Genomic DNA, 24,673 nt, shown 5'->3' with positions numbered 1-24,673 from the left:
AATAACAAAGAAGATCTGAAAATACACCGTCTCTTTTTAAATACTTATTGTGATATTTTTGCGCAAAAAAAATAAATTTGTATGTACAGAGAGAATGCATATCATGATTTATTTTCTGTTCGGCGATCTATAGCCCTTATTGTATATGGTATTGTCCCAAAGGTGAATGATAGTTTTAATATCTGAAATGTGATTAAAACATTTAACTCACTCACTCACTTCTTCCTGTTTCAGTTTTGGATCTAAAGTACTGGGTAGAACAACGGGAATAATGTACAACAATGAAATGGACGATTTCTCGACACCCGGTACTGTCAACGTGTACGGCGTGCCAGCATCTCCCGCCAATTTTATCAAGCCTGGAAAGCGCCCTCTGTCGTCAATGTGTCCTACTGTTGTGGTAGATAACTCCAGCGACGTCATCTTGGTTTTAGGTGGATCCGGAGGCACAAGGATTACAACCGCTGCATCCCTAGTATGTTGACACCCAACATTTTTAACATGTGAAGGTCTGGGTTAGAATAATGATCTTCAGTAACCCATGCTTGCCGTAAGAGGCGCCTAACGGGATCGGGTGGTCAGGCTCGCTGACTTGGTTGACACATGTCATCGGTTCCCTAATGCGCAGATCGATGCTCATGCTGTTGATCACTGGATTGTCTGGTCCAGACTCGATTATTTACAGAGTGAGTGCGGCGTAAAACTAAACCCACTTTTAAAACACGAATTACCAAATTTAAAAAATTGTTACGACTGATTATAATCGTGTGATTAGACTTACCACATGATATGTGTCCATGGAATGCCTTGTCGCCTCAGGGGCGGTGGGGTAGTGGTTCGAGTTTCACGCCGAAGACCCTAGTTCGATTCCCCACATGGGTACAATGTGTGAAGCCCATATCTGGTGACATTGCTTGAATATTGCTAAAAGTGGCGTAAAACCATACTCACCCGTACTCATCCATTCACTTTGCGTGAGAATTGAGTCCATTTGATCTGTTTGAAACTTTGATCGTCGGTCTGAATCCCGGCTGGCCTTGGCTACGTTTTTTGGCTTGCAAGCAAGGAGCTCATATCAACCACTCATTTGTCCGGGCAGATTATGTTTTTTTGTCCTTTTTATTCGTGAAAATGTTAACAAAACAGTGGCAAATGTGAAATTAGTGACAGATCAGGTCGCACATTTTTATAAACAATTTGAAGTCACTACCACAATAGCTCACATACACACACAATTATAAACACTGTGAAATCACTGACACAAATAGCTCACACACACTTTAATGAATAATGTTAGTTAACTATGACATTTGCTCATTTACACGTTAATAAACAATGTTAGTTCACTATCACAATAGCTCTTACACACACGTTAATAAACAATGTTAGTTCACCATCACAATAGCTCTTACACACACGTTAATAAACAATGTTAGTTCTCTATCACAATAGCTCTTACACACACGTTAATAAACAATGTCAGTTCACCATCACAATAGCTCTTACACACACGTTAATAAACAATGTCAGTTCACCATCACAATAGCTCTTACACACACGTTAATAAACAATGTTCAGTTCACTATCACAATAGCTCTTACACACACGTTAATAAACAATGTCAGTTCACCATCACAATAGCTCTTACACACGTTAATAAACAATGTTAATAAACAATGTCAGTTACACCATCACAATAGCTCTTACACATCATAATAAACAATGTTAGTTCACAATCACAATAGCTCTTACACACGTTAATAAACAATGTTAGTTCACCATCACAATAGCTCTTACACACACGTTAATAAACAATGTCAGTTCACTATCACAATAGCTCTTACACACACGTTAATAAACAATGTTAGTTCACTATCACAATAGCTCTTACACACACGTTAATAAACAATGTTAGTTCACTATCACAATAGCTCTTACACACACGTTAATAAACAATGTCAGTTCACCATCACAATAGCTCTTACACAATGTTAGTTCACCATCACAATAGCTCTTACACACACGTTAATAAACAATGTCAGTTCACTATCACAATAGCTCTTACACACGTTAATAAACGTTAATAAACAATGTTAGTTCACCATCACAATAGCTCTTACACGCACGTTAATAAACAATGTTAGTTCACTATCACAATAGCTCTTACACACACGTTAATAAACAATGTCAGTTCACCATCACAATAGCTCTTACACACGTTAATAAACAATGTCAGTTCACTATCACAATAGCTCTTACACACACGTTAATAAACAATGTTAGTTCACCATCACAATAGCTCTTACACACGTTAATAAACAATGTCAGTTCACTATCACAATAGCTCTTACACACACGTTAATAAACAATGTTAGTTCACCATCACAATAGTTCGCACACACTTTAATAAAGAATGTTAGTTCACTATCACAATATCTCTTACACACATTCTAATAAAGAATGTTAGTTCACTATCACAATATCTCTTACACACACGTTAATAAACAATGTCAGTTCACTATCACAATAGCTCTTACACTCACGTTAATAAACAATGTTAGTTCACAATCACAATAGCTCTTACACACACGTTAATAAACAATGTTAGTTCACTATCACAATAGCTCTTACACACACGTTAATAAACAATGTTAGCTCACTATCACAGCGGTTTGCACACAAGGTATTATAGATAAATGTTAGTTCACTATCACAATAGCTCGCACGCACTTTAATAAACAATGTCAGTTCAGCATGACAATAGCTCTTACACACACGTTAATAAACAATGTCAAATCACTATAGCAATAGCTCTCAACAGGTTTATTAACAATGTGAAACTACAGACAGAATAGGATTCACATTCACCTAATATTTACATGTTCTTAAACTTGGTTTTCATGATGCACACTGAAAAACAATCAAGACATGTCACAGACTGAGTGTATTTGAGAGGCATTTGTATATTTGTCCAGATAACCCTGAACACCCTCAAGTTTGGATTGAGCCCAGGTGAGGCTCTGGACCGTAAACGTCTTCACCACCAGCTTCTGCCACCTACTCTAGGAGTGGAGGACGACTTTCCACTTGTGAGTTTTATCCTACATGAGATGCATGTATGTAATAACTGTTTATTGAGGAGAGCGTTCAACAGGTTAGGTCTATTAGATGCATATATGTGTCCACTGTTTATCGAGGAGAAGGTTCAACAGGTGAGGTGTTTTAGATGCATATAACATTAAATACTTATAAATATTTGGGAGTTATATTTTCATCAACATTTAAGATGAGAAATTGTATCAATGATTTAGCCCTGAGGGGTAAGCGGGATTTAATTGAAGTAATAAGTAGTTTAAATTGAATTGGAATAGTAGACCCCGGTGTGTATCTTAAGATATTTGATGCACAGATACAACCGATATTACTGTATGGGGCAGAAATCTGGGGAATACATAAATTTTATGAAATTGAAAAGGTTCATCTAACAGCTTGCAAACGTTTCTTGAATGACAGCCCTCAAACACCTACTGCTATTGTATATGGCGAGTGTGGAAGATATCCTCTCCTTATTAACGCATTGTGTAAAACTTTAAAGTATTGGTTAAAGGTTATTCATATGCATCAAGATAGAACTCCCTTGAAAGTGTACAAAATGCAAATGTATTACGATAACTGTGGATATAAGACATATGCTACATATATTAGAGAAATACTTTTCTCACATGGATTTGGTTACGTCTGGATGTCTCAGACAGTTGGTGATGCAGCTTCATTTGTAAATAGATTCAAGACTGTTGCAATCAATATGTGTTTTCAATCATATGGAATTGTACATTGAATAACAGTTCACGATACCGTATTTACCGAGAGTTTAAAAGTCTGTTAACTCCAGAAATATATTTATCACGTATCTTGGACAAAATGTTTCGAAATATTTTGATCAAATTTAGATGTGGGTTATTAAGGTTAAAGTATAATGAGGGAAGATGGTTAAATGTTGAGGTTGCAGAACGTAATTGTACATTGTGTAAGCTAGGTGTGGAAGATGAGTATCATTTTATTTTTATATGTACTGAATATAACTCCCTTAGATTAAAATACTTGCCATATGTATATCAGAAATAACCAAACTACTATAAATTTAAGTCCCTGTTATCAACAAATAATGAAACACTTTTAAGAAATTTATGTAAATATATCTTTCATGCTTATAAAATCAGAGCAATCAAACTCCAATAAATTTTCTTTAAACCACACAGTTTTCCATTTTAAATGTTTATAAAGGTGTGTATATATGTTTATATTAAATATTATATTTATGCTGACAAGAAATCTATTTGAACAAATAACACGTGTATTATTGATATGTATGCCCTTTAAAGTGTATCTATATTTGTAAACAAATGTATGTTTGTTGTATATGGGCCTGTGGCCTACATACGGAATAAAAATACTTGACTTGACTAGATGCATAAATGTGTCCACTGTTTATCGAGGAGAAGGTTCAACAGGTGAGTGTATCAGATGCACATATGTGTGACTATTATAGGGAAGACAGTGGTCATTCGCCTCAACATTGAAAGTGTCGTCTTTCCTTATCAGCAACAGTGTTCCAGGTGATGCTAACTTCAACAATGTGTTATTCAATTGCAGGCAGTGGTAAATGGTCTCATTGCGAAAGGTCACAGCATCACTGGGTACGGATTTACGTCTGTCGTCAATATAGTCAGGGTCAAGGACAACGTGAGGCACGGCGCTTGTGACGTTCGAAAGGGAGGTGAACCAGACGGGTATTAATTCATCAAACCAAATTAATTGCGAATCATTTGTGCAGTGAAACCTTTGTACTGAATACATTGTATAGTATAGAGTTTGCATGTATATTCATGGCCATTAAATGTACGTTTCTGTTTGTTTGTGTGACGTTAATGATGATAACAGTGCGCATGTCTATTATACACAAAACCACGTACGAGAACATGCTCATGGCGCTACATTTATGTTTGGTTGGTTGTTGTTTTAAGCCGCACTCTGCAACATTCCAACTATTTGGCGGCGGTCTGTAAATAATCGAGTCTCAACGAGACAATTCAGTGATCAACATCATGAGCATCCATCTACGCAATTGCGATATGGTGACATGTGTCAACCAAGTCAGCGAGCCTGACCACCCGATTCCGTTAGTCGCCTAATACGACAACCATGGATTGCCGCAGATAGCTTCACCAGTAGCTACATATAAGCAGTTTTGTGCAGTAAACAGTAGTGAGTGAGTGAGTTGATATTTAACGTCACATCCTCAATATTGCAGCCATATCGTGACGAAAACAAGCCATACAATAACAAGTAGAAACATTTTGAAGATTAAAACCTGTCGACGATGGACAGTAAAAAGACTAGAGAATCACAGTTATAAATATAAAACTAGCTGAAAGTTAAAATATTCCAATTAAAGAAGACAATATAATATAAAATACGGGCTATAGATCGCCAACAACTGAAGGTAGATCACCATACTAAGGCCCATGGGGACTTACATTACTTTTGCTACCTGCATGGACCCTAGCTGGATTTACACCATCCCTTCAGCCATTGGCGTTGATGCTGAGATTTAGCCATACATTACAAACACAAAAATACTACGATTAAAAACCTGGTACACTTAAACTGACTTGAAATGTTTTGGGACTTACGTACCCTCGCAGGAGGACAATAATTTTGCAGTAAACAGTAAGACTGATGAAGTTCCATAACGCAGAACAGCGGTACGTTTTGACCTTGAGTGCTAAGGTAACCAGATTTTCTAAAACTTTAGGACCAGGACAGTACAGGAAAATGACCTGCATCGAAAAGCTTTTAGCTTATATTGTGGTTCTGTCAAAGGATTCTGGAGCTGGGAGCGAAGTTCATCGGCTGGAAAAAAATGATTAGCTCTGATATGCATGGAAGAAACGGACCGTCGTTCGTCCGTGCATGCTTGTATCCGTGCGTGCGTGCGTGCGTGCGTGAGTGTGTGTGTGTGTGTGTGTGGGTGGGTGTGAGTGAGTGGTTGGGTGGGTGAGTGAGTGAGTGAGTGAGTGAGTGAGTGAGTGAGTGAGTGAGTGAGTGAGTGTGTGAGTGAGTGAGTGAGTGCAACTAAACCAAGCCATACATTGATAGAATATAAACTTAAATTGTAAATTCTGTCGACGAAGGCCAATAAATACAACCGGTACATCACAGAGAGAGAACAAGCATGTCACTTTAGCATTAACATTAACAGATCAATACAGTATAAAAATCGGCTGTTGATCACCAGCAACTGAAAGCGATCACCAAAAATCATGGGGACTTAAAGTACCTTTGCTACCTGCATTTTCAGAATTCTTCAGGCGTTGGCGATGGTTGCGTAAATTAGAAATACAGTAAAGGAACATATGTTCTTGGACTAAATTCATGGAAAATTTGGGAACAATTATTTTACGCTACTTTTGAAAGTAGGGTCACTAACAAGTTGTTTATTCATTCTAACAAATTAACATTCATTGACTAATTGACAATAACGTGAGTGAGTGAGTTAAAGGTTAACGTCACCTCGGCAATATTTCAGCCATGTAGTAACGAGAAATGTTGTACATACACAATAAATACAAGTAATTAAATAACCAGTCATCAACAGACTGTCAAATAATTAGAGTATCACAAAAAGAGTTAAAACTAGCTAGCAAAGCAAAAAAACAATACAATGTAAAAATGGGCTATTGATCGCTAACAACTGAAGGTAGATCACCATACTAGGGTGAGGTGAGGTGAAATTGGGTTTAACGTCGTGCTTGAGAATATTTCGCTCATATGACGACGTGCATGCATGTGTATGTGTATGTGCGGCTGCTTGTACTAGCCCAGACTTAAGCTGGTTTTACAGTGCTAGCCCACTGAGATACCATGCCGCAGTGAAGCATGAATATCCCACTCAGACACATTATACCGACTCCGAGCCGACCAGTCCTTGTTGTACCCATTAATGCCGAGCGCCAGGCAGGGACCAACAAGTACCATATTTTAACGTCTTTTGGTATGACCCGGTCGGGGATCGAACCCGCGACCTTCCGCTCTCCGGGCGGACGCTCTAACCACTACACCACGGAGGCGGTCAGAATAGAATAGAATAGAATAGAATAGAATAGAATAGAATAATACTTTATGTGTATGTATAGTGATGTTGCACGACAATTATTTAACAATACTTTAAAGGATACAGCCACTAATAACCGCAGTTATTAATTTAAACTACCAACAACTGTTTCCCACTTATATGGCAATGTCCCCCGCCGCTAAAGAAAAATGAAACATAACATATTTACTAGTTTTTATCTTTTGGTCACAAAGAAGATTACCTTTTGTGTTATGTAGAGTTTAGTCATGGTCACTTCTCAGAATCTTCTTCTAACTGTGAAGATATTTCAGGAATATAGTAGATTTGAATGTATAGATGCAGATACACATATCAAGTGTCAGTATCAGCGTGTACTAGGGCTGGGACGGGTCAAAATTTTCTATCCGGGTACCCCACCCCATATTACCCTACCCCGATACCCGTTATGTTAATTCCTGACATCAAATTTGTAAGAAATTTCAATATTTTATTCAGCTCGGAGGCTAAAATTGGGTGCAAAATTTTATGAGATATAAGTTTTGAAAAGTAGTCAAAATGTCGTGGTGATCTTGAAAATAAGGTCAAGCCACCCAAATCGACTGGTTTTCTGCGTAATCCCCAAATGTAGGCTGTCACCCAATTTGATGACATTGGGTACAACAGTTCATGAGATATCGCGTTAACAAGATGATGCTGAATACATAGTCCCCTGTTCGGCGTTGCGTTCCCAAATTATGAAGCATTTATCTATTTTCAAAGCATGTTGCAAACAAGTGTTTGCTAAAAGTCTATGTCCTTTATGTCCTTTAACATCAACAAAGGACACTTCATCTAATTCTCCCAATATATAAAATTGGAGATAACAATAATCGTGATAAATATAGAAACTCCACACTGATGAATGTCATGGCTATACTTCAGATAAATACGAGGGTCGGTCAAAAAGTAGTCGGCCTAACTATATTCTCAATGTCCAATGTTTGAAAAGCTTCCATTTTAGTTTGCAGGAATCATTAGCAAAGCCGTATAAAAATGTTCACACGTGTGGGAAATGTGATTAACGAGATATTAGTCATCACAACACATTGGGGTATAATATTTCTACAAAAAATGCAGAAAATGAAAAACGATCCGTCATTTAGTACCTCTTGGATAATGGTATGCCCTCAGATAATGTCATATAAAATATGTTAGTATAGTATTGGATGACTTCCCGTCATAATGAAGAGTCAAAGCTTTGGATTGCTTGATTCATATTCTGTAAGCCATTAAAAACGCAATTTGACATTCATACTTTCTTTTCTCAAACTAATTTCAACATATATAAACCTAACTGGCAGATATGTTTTAAGTGCACATCTGTGAATAATTTCATCTGAAAATGTCCGGTCAACAACAACATCAGTGACGCAACAACGACATCAAACAAAGGAGGGGTCACTTGCAGTCAAGATCGTGTGTGTCCACTGTGCGCTGCAAGACATGCTCGCAGTCTTTTGAGCATTGAAAGACACACATTTCTCAGGAACAGCTGTTGGATGGTCTGCAGCCTCTGATGGTCTGTGGTCTGATCATGACACCACCCCCTCCAAAACGATCATGTTCAAGGACACAGTTTGGCGCAAGTCTTTCTCCTTTACGTCGATAAATTCTGTTGACGTCCATCTGCAAAGGATAAGTTAAACCTGGATTCATCTGAAAAAATTACATCTGGCCATGTCCTGTTGCCAAGATTGGCCCCATTTGCTGCCCATCGCTGTCTGGCAAGTCTGTGGCGATGCAATAAGGTTGGACCACGGTACGGGTGACGACACCGGATGTTGAAGGCAGCAAGGCGTCCTTGCACCTTTTGGGCGCTGAAATGACGTTGACTTGTCCCAATTGTCCTCCTTGCCTAATCATCAGCTGTTTGGAACCGATTTCGCAAGTGTTAAACTCGGATATTGCGGTTATGTCGAGCTGTTATCACAGGTGGTGCACCAGGTCGCGGACGATCAGCAACACTTCCGGTAGCCCGAAAACGTTGTCTGAGTCGACTTACAGTGGATGGATGCACATTAAAGTGCCTGGCAATCATCACATCTGAAGGACCTTGGCTGACCATACCGATAACCTGATTCCTTTCGTCTTGTGTCAAGTGTGGCATTTTCTCAAAGTAATTGAGTTCCACAATTCCTTGTGCTTTCACAGGGCCTGGGTGCAGGTAATGCATGTGCACAACGTGTTTCATGAATGTGGTTGTGTTTACGAGAAATGTCAAAGGTTCAGTTTAAAGTATCAAAGTTCATGTGAGAGGAATGCTCCGGGACTCGAACTCGAAATGGGCAAGAATAACAGCCTTTTATCCCTACATCCTCTGTATCGCAGGAAAAAATCTTCAATAGAACTTTTGTAAGTTTCAGGACAACAAATACCAATTGCGTTTTTAATGGCTTACAGTATATTTAGTCGGGGGCTGATTCTTTTAAGGACGCCCCCATTTTAGTCTTTCAAAAACATTGTGTCCAGATATTCAAGCTGGCCCTGTTTACAATATACTGAGAGTTGACACTTGTGTGACCATTCAGTATTTACTTACCTTTATATAGCATCATGTGTGAAAAAGTGAAAACATTAGAATAAGTTATGTCCTTGTGTCCTTATGTCCGTCGTCTGAAAGGGGGCGGGTAGTGTCTCCAAAACAAGCTGTTTCAGTAAACATGAAGGGGGAATCACTTTAACAAGCGATTGTACTTTCAAATTGCTTTTTTATGCACTTTAATATCTAAGTTTGATTCTAGCGGACGTCTACCTATCTCAAACACACAAAATGTTTCTTGCATATTTTGTTACCTGAAGTTTGTGGTGCATTTATTGCAGATTTTGCGCTTTTGGGGGGTACCAAGAAAAAATGTCAAACAAAATGCGGATCGTAAGGCTGGAACGTAGCAAAACCAATTTGCTTGAGGCTGACAGATAATATTTAGAAAAATAAAACATAAAAACAGCTGCATTTGTATCATTTGCTAGGTCAGGCCGACTACTTTTTGACTGTCCCTCGTAGACCATCCACGTGGGATGGAGAAGATGAAGATAGGGTCTGAGGGGCTGGCTGGTTTCTAGATTAGATTACTCCACAACAAACAATATATTCGTGTTTAATCCTACGATCTCTCCCAAACTATCACAACTTGATTGAAGTTTATATGTAACCTCAATGATTTAAATACATCTTTCCAGTCAGTGCACAGTAAACGCATCATTGTTTCAATGGAGAAACTTGCTTTTTCTCACTGAATTCCGGGAATGTTCGACAGTGACAAATGCAGAGTTAAAATCAATCATTTATTTTCCAGAAGATAATCAATGTATAACTGGTCTAAGGCCGGGTTTTATCTACATTCCATTGTCGTTTTCCATTTATATTAATGAGTGAAATATTTTAACATTGAAGGTGATAGAGGAATGCAGCTATACCAAGATCTCAAACAATCCTTGAAATTAATTTCTGATGAAATATAACTTTGAACTTTTGTCAGATACTCTATCTGTTCTGAATAATCCTATGAATACTGTGAAATCATTTTTGAAACTGAAAATCATCGGTCAATATTGATAAAATGAAAATAGTTTTTACAAGATATCAACTTCTCCAAATATGTGAATCTTCGACTTAGTGATGGAAAAAATAGCAAACTTACATACACATATCTTAGAGTTATCTTATTATTCAATAGAAACCAGTTCTGTCAAAGGAAAAACTGTTTATACGATGTCTTTATAAACAATGAACAGTTTTGATTATTCACAATGTTAAAGGTCCATCAAAATATTCTATAGATGAAACCAATAATGATGCTTGACTGATGCTGTTTTAAATATTGAGCAGAATATTGTTAGAAAGAACAATATACTGCTTGCAAAAGATTTTGTAGCCTTTGACAAAATAAACAACTTGATATGAAGAATTATCCCCTAGCCTAATTATCTACATTAAAGGCGCCTGTGACAAGCTATATTGGAGCTCCGCTTGAGCAGCCCTAGACACTTACTTTGCCTCGCCTGGCTAACTCTAAAACCAAAGGGGGGCCGAAACGAACATGATTCTTGGAACTTGTACCAACGAAAAATCCTTCTGTTCCATAATAAAATTATATCATTGATAATACTTCACGAGTATATTTCATTCACAAATTATACTAGCCAAAATATAATAACAATATATTATGACAATACAAAGTTTAATCTGTATATGCTATACAAATATGCTAGCACAACAAGGAAGAAACATACTAGTATTATCTTGCGAACAAAAGTGAGTGAGTGAGTTTAGTTTTACGCCACATCCAGCAATATTCCAGTTATATGGCGGCGGTCTGTAAATAAACGAGTCTGGACCAGACAATCCAGTGATCAACAGCATGAGTATCGATCTGCGCAATTGGGATTCGAGGACATGTGTCAACCAAGTCAGCGAGCCTGACCCCCTATCCCATCAATCGCCTTTTACAACTAGCATGAGGTACTGAAGATCAACTCTAACCCGGATCCTCACGGGTGCGAACAAAAGTATTGATCACCAGTGTTATGCGTGTTCACCCACATGGTCGCTGTAGAGGTTTTGCTGCCAACGGCGTGGGATGTCTTGTCTTAAGCTCCCCAGTTGTGTGTTCATCACCTCTGGAATATTTTGTGTTAGTTGGCTTCATATAGGACATGGTAAGTGCACAAAAATATCTTATTATTTATGTTACAATATACACTTATCACATTAGCATTTTTATTATTCAAAGCCAATGTCAGTACTGTCTTTTAAGGTGATTGTAACTAGGTGAAAATACCAAGTCTACGCAGGTGGGATACGATGACATGTGTCAACCAAGTGAGCCCGCCTGACCACAGAATACTCTTAATACTAGTCGCCTTTAATCACAAGCATGGGTACCAATTCTAGGTATATAAATAATGATGCAATGTGGTTTAGAAGACAACCTCATTACAAGGACCGTCTCCGTGGTGAGTGGTTAGGGCGTCCGCCCGGAGAGCGGAAGGTCGCGGTACGATCCCCGACCGCGTCATACCAAAAGACGTTAAAATATGGTACTTGTTGGTACCTGCCTGGCGCTCGGCATTAATGGGTACAACAAGAACTGGTCGGCTCGGAGTCGGTATAATGTGTCTGAGTGGGGTATTCATGCTTCACTGCGGCATGGTATCTCAGTGGGCTAGCACTATAAAACCAGCTTAAATCTGGGCTAGTACAAGCAGCCGCACATACACATACACACGCATGCACGTCGTCATATGAGCGAAATATTCTCAAGCACGACGTTAAACCCAATTTCACCTCACCTCACCTCATTACATTCCTCTGATACACCCACATTAGCCACAAATGAAAGATTAAAAGCTCAATACGTTCCATAATCAATAAAGACTCGATATTCGTGGCTGTAGTTATGTTTACATACCGTTAGCGGGCTTGAAAAGAACAGTTAGATTTGGAAAAAGGTGCATGGAGCTTCACGTTTTTCATGGGAGAAGAGGCCCGTAAAGATCCCGGTTAGAACTGATCTTCAGTAACCCATGCTTGACAGTTTCTTCATTTTTTCAGTACATGATTTTGGTTTGACTGGCCGTTTACCTCTTTTTATATCATAGTTTTTAATAGACAGGCAATTTCAAGTCCGAGCGGGTTCAACCCTGTCTGATCATTACAATCAGCATCAGGGTGTCTGACAAGGCAGTATTTTGTCTGTCACAATGTTTAGTATTAATATCAACACTTTATCAGAGGTTTTAAATGATTCAATCGATGGATAATTATTTGTGGATAATTTTAATATTTCTTGTCGCGGTATAAATATACACACTATTGAACGGCAACTGCAATTGTGTTTAAACAAAATAAGTAAATGGTGTCCTGAAATGGCTTTAAATTTTGTAAATCGACAACTAATTAAAAAAAATTCTGCCGTAAATACAAACTGCATTTAAGACCTTGAGCTATATCTAAATGACACCCCCATCAAAGTTGTCAAGTTCTTTATTTCAGTACAGATGGGGGACAACCGCCCCTGGTAAAAATTGATTGGTCTATTACACCTAAGTATATAGATATATGTTTCACAGTGTGTAAGACATTGCGGATTACAACCTTTATGGTACCACTTTTCTTGTTTAGAGAGTAATTCACAATAACTCTGTTTTTGTGCATATTAACAGATATATTGTAATTTTCACAATAATTTTCAAGATAATTAATGCGTTTCTGAAGTCCAAATATTGGGTGTGAGATAAATGCGACATCTTCCGCAAATAAAAGAAAACAACCCGGAATTATATCTGGGTCGAGCTGGATACCTCACCGTTCACAAGAGCTTAATATACATCCCTGTTTTAAACCCAAACCGCATTTAAATGTATCTGAAAGATTATTATTAACTTTAACACAGGCACATACCTTATCAAAAATAGATTGTACTAATGAACATTTTGGGTGAGGTACCATTATGATTCAAAACCATCCACAGCTTGGAGCTATTGATAGAATCGATAGCCTTTAAGAAATCTACAAATAATGTGTAAATCTCCCCTTCTCTTCTTCGACAAATAAAGCTGTATAATCGATTGTAAAATGAAAATATTGTCTGTTGTTGAGTAACCACGGCGAAAACCGGCCTGTGACTCTTTCATATGCATCTGTCTAAAATTGGAGTCTTACCTTCAGCATTGAAATACACAACTTACTGAAGACGCTTATGGTAATACCTCTACAGTTACCTGTGGAGTTCCCCCTTCTTATGAATTGGTACAATATGTCCTACTGGCCATGAGGTAGGAAAATAACATGCATCAAACATAGCATCAAACAAAACTGTAAGGAAAGGAACTAACACATCACCTGCACATTTAAACATTTCTGCTTTGATCTTATTATTACCTGCTGCATTATTTGTTTTTAAAGTATTAATTATTGCTTCTACAACCTCTTCTTGGGAGATAGGGGAATCCAAACTATATTGTGTTGTTTCATCAAAATCAACATAGTCATCTTTATCATTTACACCAGAAAACATATACTTAAAATACTGGAACCACTCATCCATTTCTATATTAGGCCTGCATTTACACTTTTGGCCTGTTAATGTTTTAACGTTCAACCAGAACAATTTACTATTTTTTAAGTTGTTAGAAATGCAATACATTATTTTATCCAGGTAATACTTTCTTTTTGTCTTTCAACGAGTTGACACAATTTGTTTCTAGCTGCAATGTACATATCTAATGACTACTTTCATTCATTAAATCGAAACACCTTCAGGAGTCTTTGTCTTTCAGAACGTAGGGAATTACATTCCTTATCAAACCACGGCTGCTTAGCGTCTTGATGTATATTAATTGAAACACCTTCAAACCACGACTGTTTAGTGTCTGGGTGTATGGGGCGGTGGGGTAGCCTAGTGGTTAAAGCGTTGGCCCGTCACGCCGAAGATCCGGGTTCGAATCCCCACATGGGTACAATGTGTGAAGCCCATTTCTGGTGTCCCCCGCCGTGATATTGCTGGAATATTGCTAAAAGCGGCGTAAAACCAAACTCAGTCAGTCATCCATATCCAAACGAAACTCTTCATGGTCACCTGTAATCGTGTCAATGTCACGTTGCATACTTGTTACACTCGTGTTCAACTTGCGTGTGTCGGTTTATCACGAACCTCCCGAGACAATTCTGCACGCAAGGAGCGAAGCTCCTGTAAAATATCGATCAAGACATCTCCCTTCTATGACTATCATAATGTGGCGTCCTATTCAGACGGGCCCGGGTTAAGTTCAATTTCCCCCAAAAGTTGTAGAATATTCTGAGCACATCATAGCTGATAAATATGGAGAAGCAAAGTTTTCGATAGAAGCCGATAGCCCACATGGTTAAAGCGTGACCATTTCGTCCATGGTGTATAGCAGGTTACAACATGGCCGACTTGTCGGATTCCGCGTGGTTGGGTGAAAGTGTCAGTTGTCATACCCCATGCCACTATGGACACTCCCTCTGTGGACATTTCCACGGTCAACGTTAATTAGCAGGGTCCTGTACACTACATTGCAGTACCTTTTGCTTCAGGGCTTGAGTTCATGTTGAAAAGGTGCAATTGTAAGTTCCTTTTCGGTTGACCAAATCTCTGCACGTCCGACCCAGTCGAGGGACGTTTCTCTCTCATGTTACGATGCTAGTCGTAAGAGGCTACTAACGGGATCCATAAATGCGGGTTAAGGATCGCCAACAACTGAAGGTAGATCACCACACAAGGGTCCATGGGGACTTACAGTACTTTTGCTACCAAGCTGGATTTACATCCTACCTTCAGGTGTTGGCGATTGTTCAGCAATGTAGCCATACACTAAAGGAACAGATATGCTACTATTAAAATTCGGAGAATTAAACATACTTTGAATGCAATGGGACATACGTACCCTCTTATTTCACACTACTTCAACCCCCCATGAAGGTGAATCCACTTACAATCTAAGTTACTAATCTAAACTACCAATCATGAAAATACATCTGTCTACAAAACATATCAATCAGAATTTATAAATTAAATAAATTTCTTTAAAAACACAATAGTTAGATGAAAATTAACAGCAATAAAAAATCCTTAACAGTTTTTACATTGAAATACTTATCCCTTGTGATAGAAAAAATCAGCACAGTCAAGCAGGACATGCTTGACCGTTATTCTCTCATCACAGGGGATACAAAACGAAGGATCCTCACCTTTTAATAGGTATTTGTCAGTATATCTTGTATGGCCAAAGCGACATTATAAGTTGATCACTGAGCACGAGGGGGGCATGGGTTGATGAACCCTCGATGTTTGTTTATGTTCCCTGAACCCGAAGGGAGATAGATAGATTAATACGTTTTATAAGTGTTTTTAATTATCCCCTGCAACGCGTTTTGCGGGGGGTATTAAAATGGACTCCGTCCGTGCGTGCGTGCGTCCGTCCGTCCGTCCATCCGTCCGTCCGTGCACATTTGTCTTTTCCGGAGCAGAACTCTAAAACCGTTCAATATTTCTTCACCAAACTTGGCACATAGATAGATCTGGTGGTGTACTGGTGCCTTTTGGTAGTTTTGGAATTCTGAATAAAATATTTTTGGCGTTTCCATGGCAACAAGTTTGACTTAGCCTGAAATTGTGGTAGTGCTCTTTTCCGGAGCAGAACTCTAAAACTGTTCACTATTTGTTCACCAATCTTGGCACATAGATAGATCTGGTGGTGTACTGGTGCCTTTTGGAATTTCTGGAATTCTGAATAAAATATTTTTGGCATTTCCATGGCAACAAATTTGACTTAACCTGATTATTGTGGTAGTGCTCTTTTCCGGAGCAGAACTCTAAAACTGTTAACTATTTCTGCACCAAACTTGGCACATAGATAGATCTGGTGGTGTACTTGTGCCTTTTGGTAGTTTTGGAATTCTGAATAAAATATTTTTGGCGTTTTCATGGCAACAAGTTTGACTTAGACTGAAATTGGTAGTTGTGCTCTTTTCCGGAGCAGAACTCTAAAACCGTTCAATGTTTCTTCACCAAACTTGGCACATACATGGATCTGGTAATGTACTGGTGCCTTTTGGTAGTTTTGGAATTCTGAATTAAATATTTTTGGCGTTTTCATGGCAACAAGTTCGACTTAGACTGAAATTGATGGTAGTGCTCTTTGTTCAATGTTTCTTCACCAAACTTGGCACATACATGGATCTGGTAATGTACTGGTGCCTTTTGGTAGTTTTGGAATTCTGAATTAAATATTTTTGGCGTTTTCATGGCAACAAGTTCGACTTAGACTGAAATTGGTGGTTGTGCTCTTTTCCGGAGCAGAACTCTAAAACCGTTCAATGTTTCTGCACCAAACTTGGCACATAGATAGATCTGGTGGTGTACTGGTGCCTTTTGGTAGTTTTGGAGTTCTGAATAAAATATTTTTGGCATTCCATGGCAACAAGTTTGACTTAGCCTGAAATTGGTGATAGTGCTGCTTTCTGGAGCAGAACTTTAAAAACCTTTCAATACTCTCCTTCCACTTTTCTATATACACACCTCAATATTTGACATAATCATAACTCGTAGACATAATCATGAAGAGTATTTTGCCATCGCGGGGGATATTGATGACTTTGTCTTTTTGTTCAGCATAGTGTTGAGGGCATATACGTTGGTTAGTTTTAAATTTCTGAAGTTTTGTTAATGTGGGATGTATCCGTGGCCTCACCAATTGCCAAGGAAGAGAGTAAATTGAATAGATTATGCTTCAACAGCTATCGGACGATCAGTATCTGAGCTGTGATTGCACAACGGATAACTCTACCTCCGATAATATTCAGAGTATGCCTCTGATCTCTTTAATAACATATGCGTGGATGTATACAATAACAATAACACGTGTTGGGCTATTTATAGTTCTTTCTCACTGCGCGACTCATTCATAAAGCCGGATGCTTGGCTTGAGGACTGTAGACGAGTGTTGTGTGCGTTGACGCGTGAGTAACCATTAGCTCAGTGTTATAAACAAGAGTTCCTTTACATGTATTCTAATTGCTATGTGGTTATAACTCATCATGGATCACCTCAGCCCTAGCAATCGGTATGAATAGTACACAAGGCGTACTCATAACAAATGGACCTACGATCTTTTCGTACATGCTATGAAAGTTCGTCCCATATACATGCATTGTTTTTTCTTTTCATATATTAGATATGTTTTTTTACTCTTGGCCTCTGATTAATTTTATCAATGAGTCGTTTGGGAAGGAGAGGGGATAACTTCATCTATTTCTTTGTTTCTACATTTGTGTGTGTGTGTTTCTTCTGTTCTTATTTTGTAATACAAAAATGTTCCCATATGTTACGCTTGTTAGACACTACATTTACCATATTGACTTCTCATGTTTTATATGCCACACTCCTAAAACCTATTGCATTCAATTCCAAAACTACCATGCCATTTATCAGTATATATTTCTATCTTATCTATCTTGTTTCCGTAACAAAATCGCCATTTGAAATGACCAAGACTAAGCTGACTGACTTAATTTGGTTTTAGGCCGCTTTTAGCAATATTCCAGCAACATCACGTCGGGGGACACCAGAAATGGGCTTCACACATTGTACCCATGTGGGGATTCGAACCCGGGTCTTCGGCGTGACGAGCCAACGCTTTAACCATTAGGCTACCCCACCGCCCCACCAAGACTAAGAAAATTCAAACGATTTTATCAAATTGCAGAGGTTTAGCTGGCAAAAATAAGAGAAAAGAAGTTATGAACAATGTGACAGACAAAATACTGCCTTGTCGGGCACCCTGATCTTGACTGTAATGATCAGACAGGGTAGAACCCTCGCGGACTTGAAATTGCCTGTGATATAAAAACCTGGATATTAATTGAGGCTGAAGTCATGTAAATCTCTTAAAAGGTCGTATTTCCATGTAGTTTCAAGATCGAAACAGAAGCATGTCGATTATTTATTACAGCGTTTTTGACATATTTCTAAACGCACTAAGTGATCAATTTCCATGGCTTTGCAAGGTCAGTTAGTAAGTGTCAGTGAAATAGGTGGATAATTTGACGGATCCGTCTGATCACGTCCAGGTTTAGGTATTGGGACTATTATACCGTCACAACGAAGGAAATTTCCCCGTCGTCCAAATGTCATAAAAAATATTTAAGAATATTTGTCTATACAGGCTTTAGATAAGTGCTTCAGGAGTTGATTATGTGGACGCTAGATTTAGTACCCTTGGACATGGGCATTCGATAATTTATTTTGGATATATGATTTTACCAAGATTGGCGTTTATGCTGTTTAAATGTACGCAATGCTTTAGCATTTAAGATTTTTAACTTGTTTAAATTATGGACCATAGGATGACGATGGAAATACAATTCTGCCTTTGTCCCTGCCTTCCTGGCTTGTTTTCACTCATCGTTGAACCTTTGTTTCGAATATGTGGATTTGCAGAGTACTTTGCAATACACTCGCCAGCTATGGTACTCAGTTCATCAGAAAAAAAACCCTGAACATTTGATAGCATCAGGGATATCAGTAAAAAGTTCAAGTTTAATTTTGGCCAGTCAGTCTTTTAAAAATTTCATCTTGATGATGGAGGAAATCAGATGGGTTTCAGGTTTTAGTATTGCAGGAAAATGGTCACTTGCACAGAGACCATTATGGACTGGTCACTCAAATTCATTTCCTAAGCAGGAGTCAGTAATTGACAAATCAAGAGCTGAATGTGTTCCTGTGCCAGGATGTAAACATGCATTTGTACTATCAATATATATACAGAAGTTATTATTTGAAGTAAAATCCTCCAGAATTTCCCCCCAGGGTAAGTGAAACGTTCAAAGTAAGTGGAACTGCAACTGCTTGGATATTTATTTGAGTGTCACGGCGCTGTGGATAATGTCATGCATATGTTTGCTGTATGTTCAGATTTTTGGACTAGTTTTTTTTCATTTACAAAACTACTGTTTTGGATGAATTCTTTTTTGTTAATTTCCATTTGCTGTTTGAGAAAGACGAGTCACTTCCTTCACAGTTGGTGCATTTCTTGAAATTCTTGTTACAATCATCCGTCGTGTGTGTCATCTCACCACAGTGAGCACACGTAACAGACGATGTCAGTACTTTTGTCATTTATAGCATCTTAAGGGGTTTGGAATATAGGTATCCACGCTGATGTTACAGTAGCCAGCTTTTGTCGGGAATGAAAATTAAAACAAATACGTATTTGTTTGAAGGGTTTCGTTGTTTCTAAACGAAACGTTAAACATAAGTGACGCCTTGATCCTTCATCTCTGACACAATATGAGTTCCGTCATGTCAAAAAAGAACTGCTCATGGGGTCGCACAATTCCTTCACTGGTGTTTAGTGTTCTGTGTGATGAAACCGACACAGGGATGCCAACAAATGATTCAGTTGCCATTCGGATGATATACTCATTTGAAAAGCTAAAAGATCAATTTTTTTCGACCAGATTGGCCCATGAGCCACCGCCTTCTGGTCATTTGATTCTAGGCAAATTACAAAATAGAAAGTATATATTTCGAAATTCAAGAGAAATGTTACTCGGTCAAGACCACTGACAAAAATATTTCAGTAGTTTAACAATTTGTGCAACAATAAAATGCACAGGGCTTGGCATGACAAGCCGATTGATAGAAACGGGCCCATTCTATCATCCGTCTTGGTGAAGTCAGGGTCGAAGTGGTGTGATGCACAAAAGGAACACACTATTGCACTACACTACGCTCCTATTGCCCTCGACCTCCAAAATCCCTTCCTCCACCGACACAGGGGCGCAACCCACGGTAAACAGGTTGCCCAATTTTGTCGCCTTTTACGACCAGCAGTGGGGTGCTGTGGACCTATTCTGCCCCGGATCAACACGGGGGAAGAGCTGTTTACCAGCACTCACCAGCACTTGAACTAAAACGCGTATGGCTTGAAGACCAAAATTGTAGAAATGATGGTACACTACAATTTATCTTCGAGTTGTAATTATTTAAATGATATGAAATTTCGACCTCTTATTATGTGAAATATTTGGATGTCTATTTGCTAGTCTTGATTTGAAAATATTGTATTTTGTGACAATTATGATGCGATTGAGCATTTCTTTTCTAAGGGTATCCAAATAATACCTTTTTCTTATCTAAGTGAAGAAGAGGGCCCAGTTTTAGGTTGAATCAACGCATTAACATTAACATAATCGCTTTTCTTTGTTTTCCAGGTTTTCCACTCGAACAATTTACTCCAGGTACTAACCACTTGACGATAAACTTATCAAGGTTTGGTGTTGGCCTCCAGTATTGCAACAGCTTGGTGTATCAGGTGAAAGGTTGTATGGATCACGGAATGACACTTCAAGACAAAAATGGAAAAGCCCTGGCTGAATGTAATATCGGAGGATGGGGAAATACTCACTCAATGTTCATGTTTAAGAATCCAGAGAGGAAGTTAAATAAAAAGTATACTCCGAACATCCTGCACTGTAGCCAATACAGGTAGGTATACAAAACATCGCTCACTTTGATTACATATTGAATGTAGTTGTGACGTCTAGTAAACATACTGATGGTAAAAAGTTAATCAACATTTAGATTCGGACCTCACATGACACCGTAGAGTGTGATAGAAGCAGTCGGTAGACGCTGGAGGCAATTTGCATGGGTTGTTAGCAAAGACGCATCATGAAAACATTAAGTTGTCTCAAGAGGCAACATATTTACTAACGATAACGGTAACGATAACGGTAACGGTAACGATAACGTTACAGTACAGAGCAGAACGAAATGTATAAGAAATAAAAAAATGTTTTGAATGATTGTGATCAAAAGTTGAAAAATACCAAGTGAAAAATGAAACAGAATCAAAGTTTGATTCGTCGGCTTTCCTAAAACAAAACCCGAAACAGTTAATATTGAGTGAGTGAGTGAGTATGGTTTTACGCCGCGTTTAGTAATATCCCAACAATATCACGGCGGGGGACACCAGAAATGGGCTTCACCCGTGGTACCAATGTGGGGATTCGAACCCGGGTCTTCGGCATGACGAGCGGACGCTTTAACAACTAGGCTACCCCACCGCCCCTAGTTAATATTGAGTGTAATCTTCATTACAACCTCACAGCTTTTTGACATTGACATAACCAACCTTTTCAGAAAACGTATTAGCAAATTGTTCCTGTCACACACATCGTCATATGAGCGAAATATTCTCAAGCACGACGTTAAACCCAATTTCACCAATTTTCCTGTCACACACTGCAGCGTCTCTTAAGCAGGATTGTCACGTCTGTAAACGTCAGTAGGGTTTAGGTCCTGACACTTGCTTGGCCATTCAAGAGATTCAGTGCCATATTGTCACCTGCACAATATGTGCACGGCGTGGTCCTGACTCTTGCTTGGCCATTCAAGAGATTCAGTGCCATATTGCCCCCTGCACAATATGTGCACGGCGTGGTCCTGATTCTTGCTTGGCCATTCAAGATACTCAGTGCCATATTGCCCCCCTTTACCATCCTGCTAAATGAAGTGTGTTTCTGGATGGGCAGGGATGAAGGGCGTGTTGTCGATGACGTCATGGAGGTACGTTTATGGATCCTGGAACAACATTGATGTCAGATGTGAACCCTGCCTGAACCTGTAAAGATCCGTGTTAGAATTGATCTTCAGTGACCTCCTTGTCGTAGGAGGCGTCTCACGGGATCGGGTGGTCAAGCTCGCTGACTTGGTTGCCACATGTCATCGTATCCCAATTGTGAAGATCGATGATCATGCTGTTGATCACTGGAATGTCTGGTCCAATCTCGAATATTTACATAGCTGGAATATTGCCGAGTGCAGCGTTAAACAACAGACAAACAAACCACCACCTGGTACAGTAGGAAGAACACACCTGAGGTTCATTCTGACACGCAAACGACCGTCAGCCAAAAACATCCGTCCATATGACGATACGTCATGTTCTTCAATTCCAACGTCGACGTTGATGGGCCCAGTCTTGGATATACTGGGTGAGTAAACGTGGACGCTTGTGAGGTAGTCTGACCTTCCACCCACGTAGGATCAGCCGTCTGTCCCAAATACCCGCTGCCACTGTTTGCGTATCTGATTGACGAGCCATTGCCAACAGGTAATGGTCTCTACGTGACGTACACCTTGGACAAACAGTTCTTGGTCCTTCAACCTCACAAGTAGGCCTGTGCTTAGAAATCAGCCTGCTGATACCGCTGTAAGGAAGGTTAACACCAACGGCAGTTTGACGCAGGGACATGCCAGCGTTACGCATACCAACACAGTGCAATCGTACAGTCATGGTCACACGAGTTCGACCCATTTTTGTATCCCAAACTACGACTCATACAATGCTAACATCAAAGTGGATTTGAATGTGACCGACGTTGGGGCCACACGTTGCATATGCACGTGTAAGAGTCTGAATTTCGTGCACGCCTCGTAGCACGGCATGGGTAGTGCTAGTATATTATCACAGGATCGCGGTTCTGCAATTCACCATTAGCTACATATTTCACTCAAAATACAGGTGTTGTTCAACTTTTAACAATCAGTATATATGTTTTGTTCGCAAAATAATAATATGGATAGACATCCTAACACAGGTATATTTTGCATACATTGATGTCAAGAATAACCAAGAATACGCACAAACTGAAAACTGAAAGGGTTAAACTTAATCTATGTTCCCTCTTTGTGACAGGTGGTTTTGGGTACGATGGGGCTATGGTCGTATCGCGGTTGGAAAAGGAAACATACTTGGCTGGGATATCATCTTTGACGAAGAAGATATGACAGGCAATGTCTCAATTCTAAACGTGGGACAAACAAGTTATAACAACAAGCCTTACAGAATCCGGCTCGGTAACGATGAAACGGCAAAATGCTTCACATACCTGTGAAATGTGTATCACTATATATTGTATAAAATGTGTACAGTTTTCGTCATTTCGGAACATCAGTTGAGCTCTTGGTAGAGGTGTTTCACAAAAAAGAAGACCCTTGAAGATCCGGGGTAGAATTGATCTTAAACAACCCATGCTTGCCACTAAAGGCGACTATGCTTGTTGTAAGAGGCGACTAACGGGATCGGGTGGTCAGGCTTGCTGACTTGGTTGACCCCCTTTAAAATCATCATCACCCTTCCTAGCCATAAATTATCAACAGTCCCTAATTATTATTATATTACATCAATAGGAAGCTAAAGTGAGTGCATATGCTCGATATGTACAATATAGGCCAACATGAAGTCGAAATGTGTGAAATTGGTCCTTTTTTATCACTATGATTATCAATAATCTTTTTCTATCTTAATTGAAGGTGCGCAGGAGAGGGGAAGGTTTAAGCCAGAAGTGGGCCTTGTCAAGTGGAAGGATGGTTTAATCATCCAAAAGAAGGTCCACCTCATTCAGTGCAGCGTCGCATGCTTTCAACACATTGACTGCGGGATGTTCAGCCACAATAAAGGTCAGGGTATCTGTGAACTCTTCAACAGGACGTCCTCGACGTTTACAGTGACGTCACAGAATGGGTGGAAGTCGTGGAAGCTGCTGTATTGTTAAACAGATGCATTGAACTATGGATGGAGTTTTAATGTGGTGAGTGAGTTTAGTTTTACGCCGCACTCAGCAATATTCTAGCTATATGGCGACGGGCTGTAAACAATCGAGTCGGGACCTGACAATCCAGTGATCAACAGCATAAGCATCTATCTCGCAATTGAGATACGATGACATGTGTCGATCAAGTCAGCGCGGGCTGATCACACGATCCCGTTAGTCGCTTCGAACGACAAGCAAGGGTTACTGAAGATCAACTGTAACCCGGATCTTCAGGGGTCTACACCAAACATCTTTTAAATGTTGTACTGTAGTGATTTGTAACAATTGGCATTTACCAGCAGCTTTATATTGTGCAAATTGTTTTGAAAACTTTCAAATGGAATATTTAGATTTTCTAAAAAATTCTTTATTTC

The 24,673-nt window shown here is 39.1% G+C and overlaps 1 protein-coding gene across 1 annotated transcript in view; it reads left to right on the top strand.

Annotated features, from left to right (window-relative positions):
* The window catches only part of LOC124259464 (glutathione hydrolase 1 proenzyme-like), a 46,839-nt gene extending 22,579 nt beyond the window's left edge, over positions 1-24,260 (top strand). The window contains exons 10-15 of the mRNA XM_046693599.1: positions 235-475; positions 2,976-3,089; positions 4,654-4,777; positions 22,748-22,877; positions 23,402-23,562; positions 24,019-24,260. Coding sequence (XP_046549555.1) covers positions 235-475; positions 2,976-3,089; positions 4,654-4,777; positions 22,748-22,877; positions 23,402-23,562; positions 24,019-24,260 — 1,012 coding nt within the window. The remainder of the gene's footprint in view (positions 1-234; positions 476-2,975; positions 3,090-4,653; positions 4,778-22,747; positions 22,878-23,401; positions 23,563-24,018) is intronic.
* The last annotated feature ends 413 nt before the right edge of the window (positions 24,261-24,673 follow it).

This window comes from Haliotis rubra, unplaced genomic scaffold (assembly GCF_003918875.1).
Source record: "Haliotis rubra isolate DU_JTF1 unplaced genomic scaffold, ASM391887v1 Scf722, whole genome shotgun sequence".
In the NCBI taxonomy this organism is placed as follows: domain Eukaryota; kingdom Metazoa; phylum Mollusca; class Gastropoda; order Lepetellida; family Haliotidae; genus Haliotis; species Haliotis rubra.
This window is presented reverse-complemented; position numbering and strand designations above follow the sequence as displayed.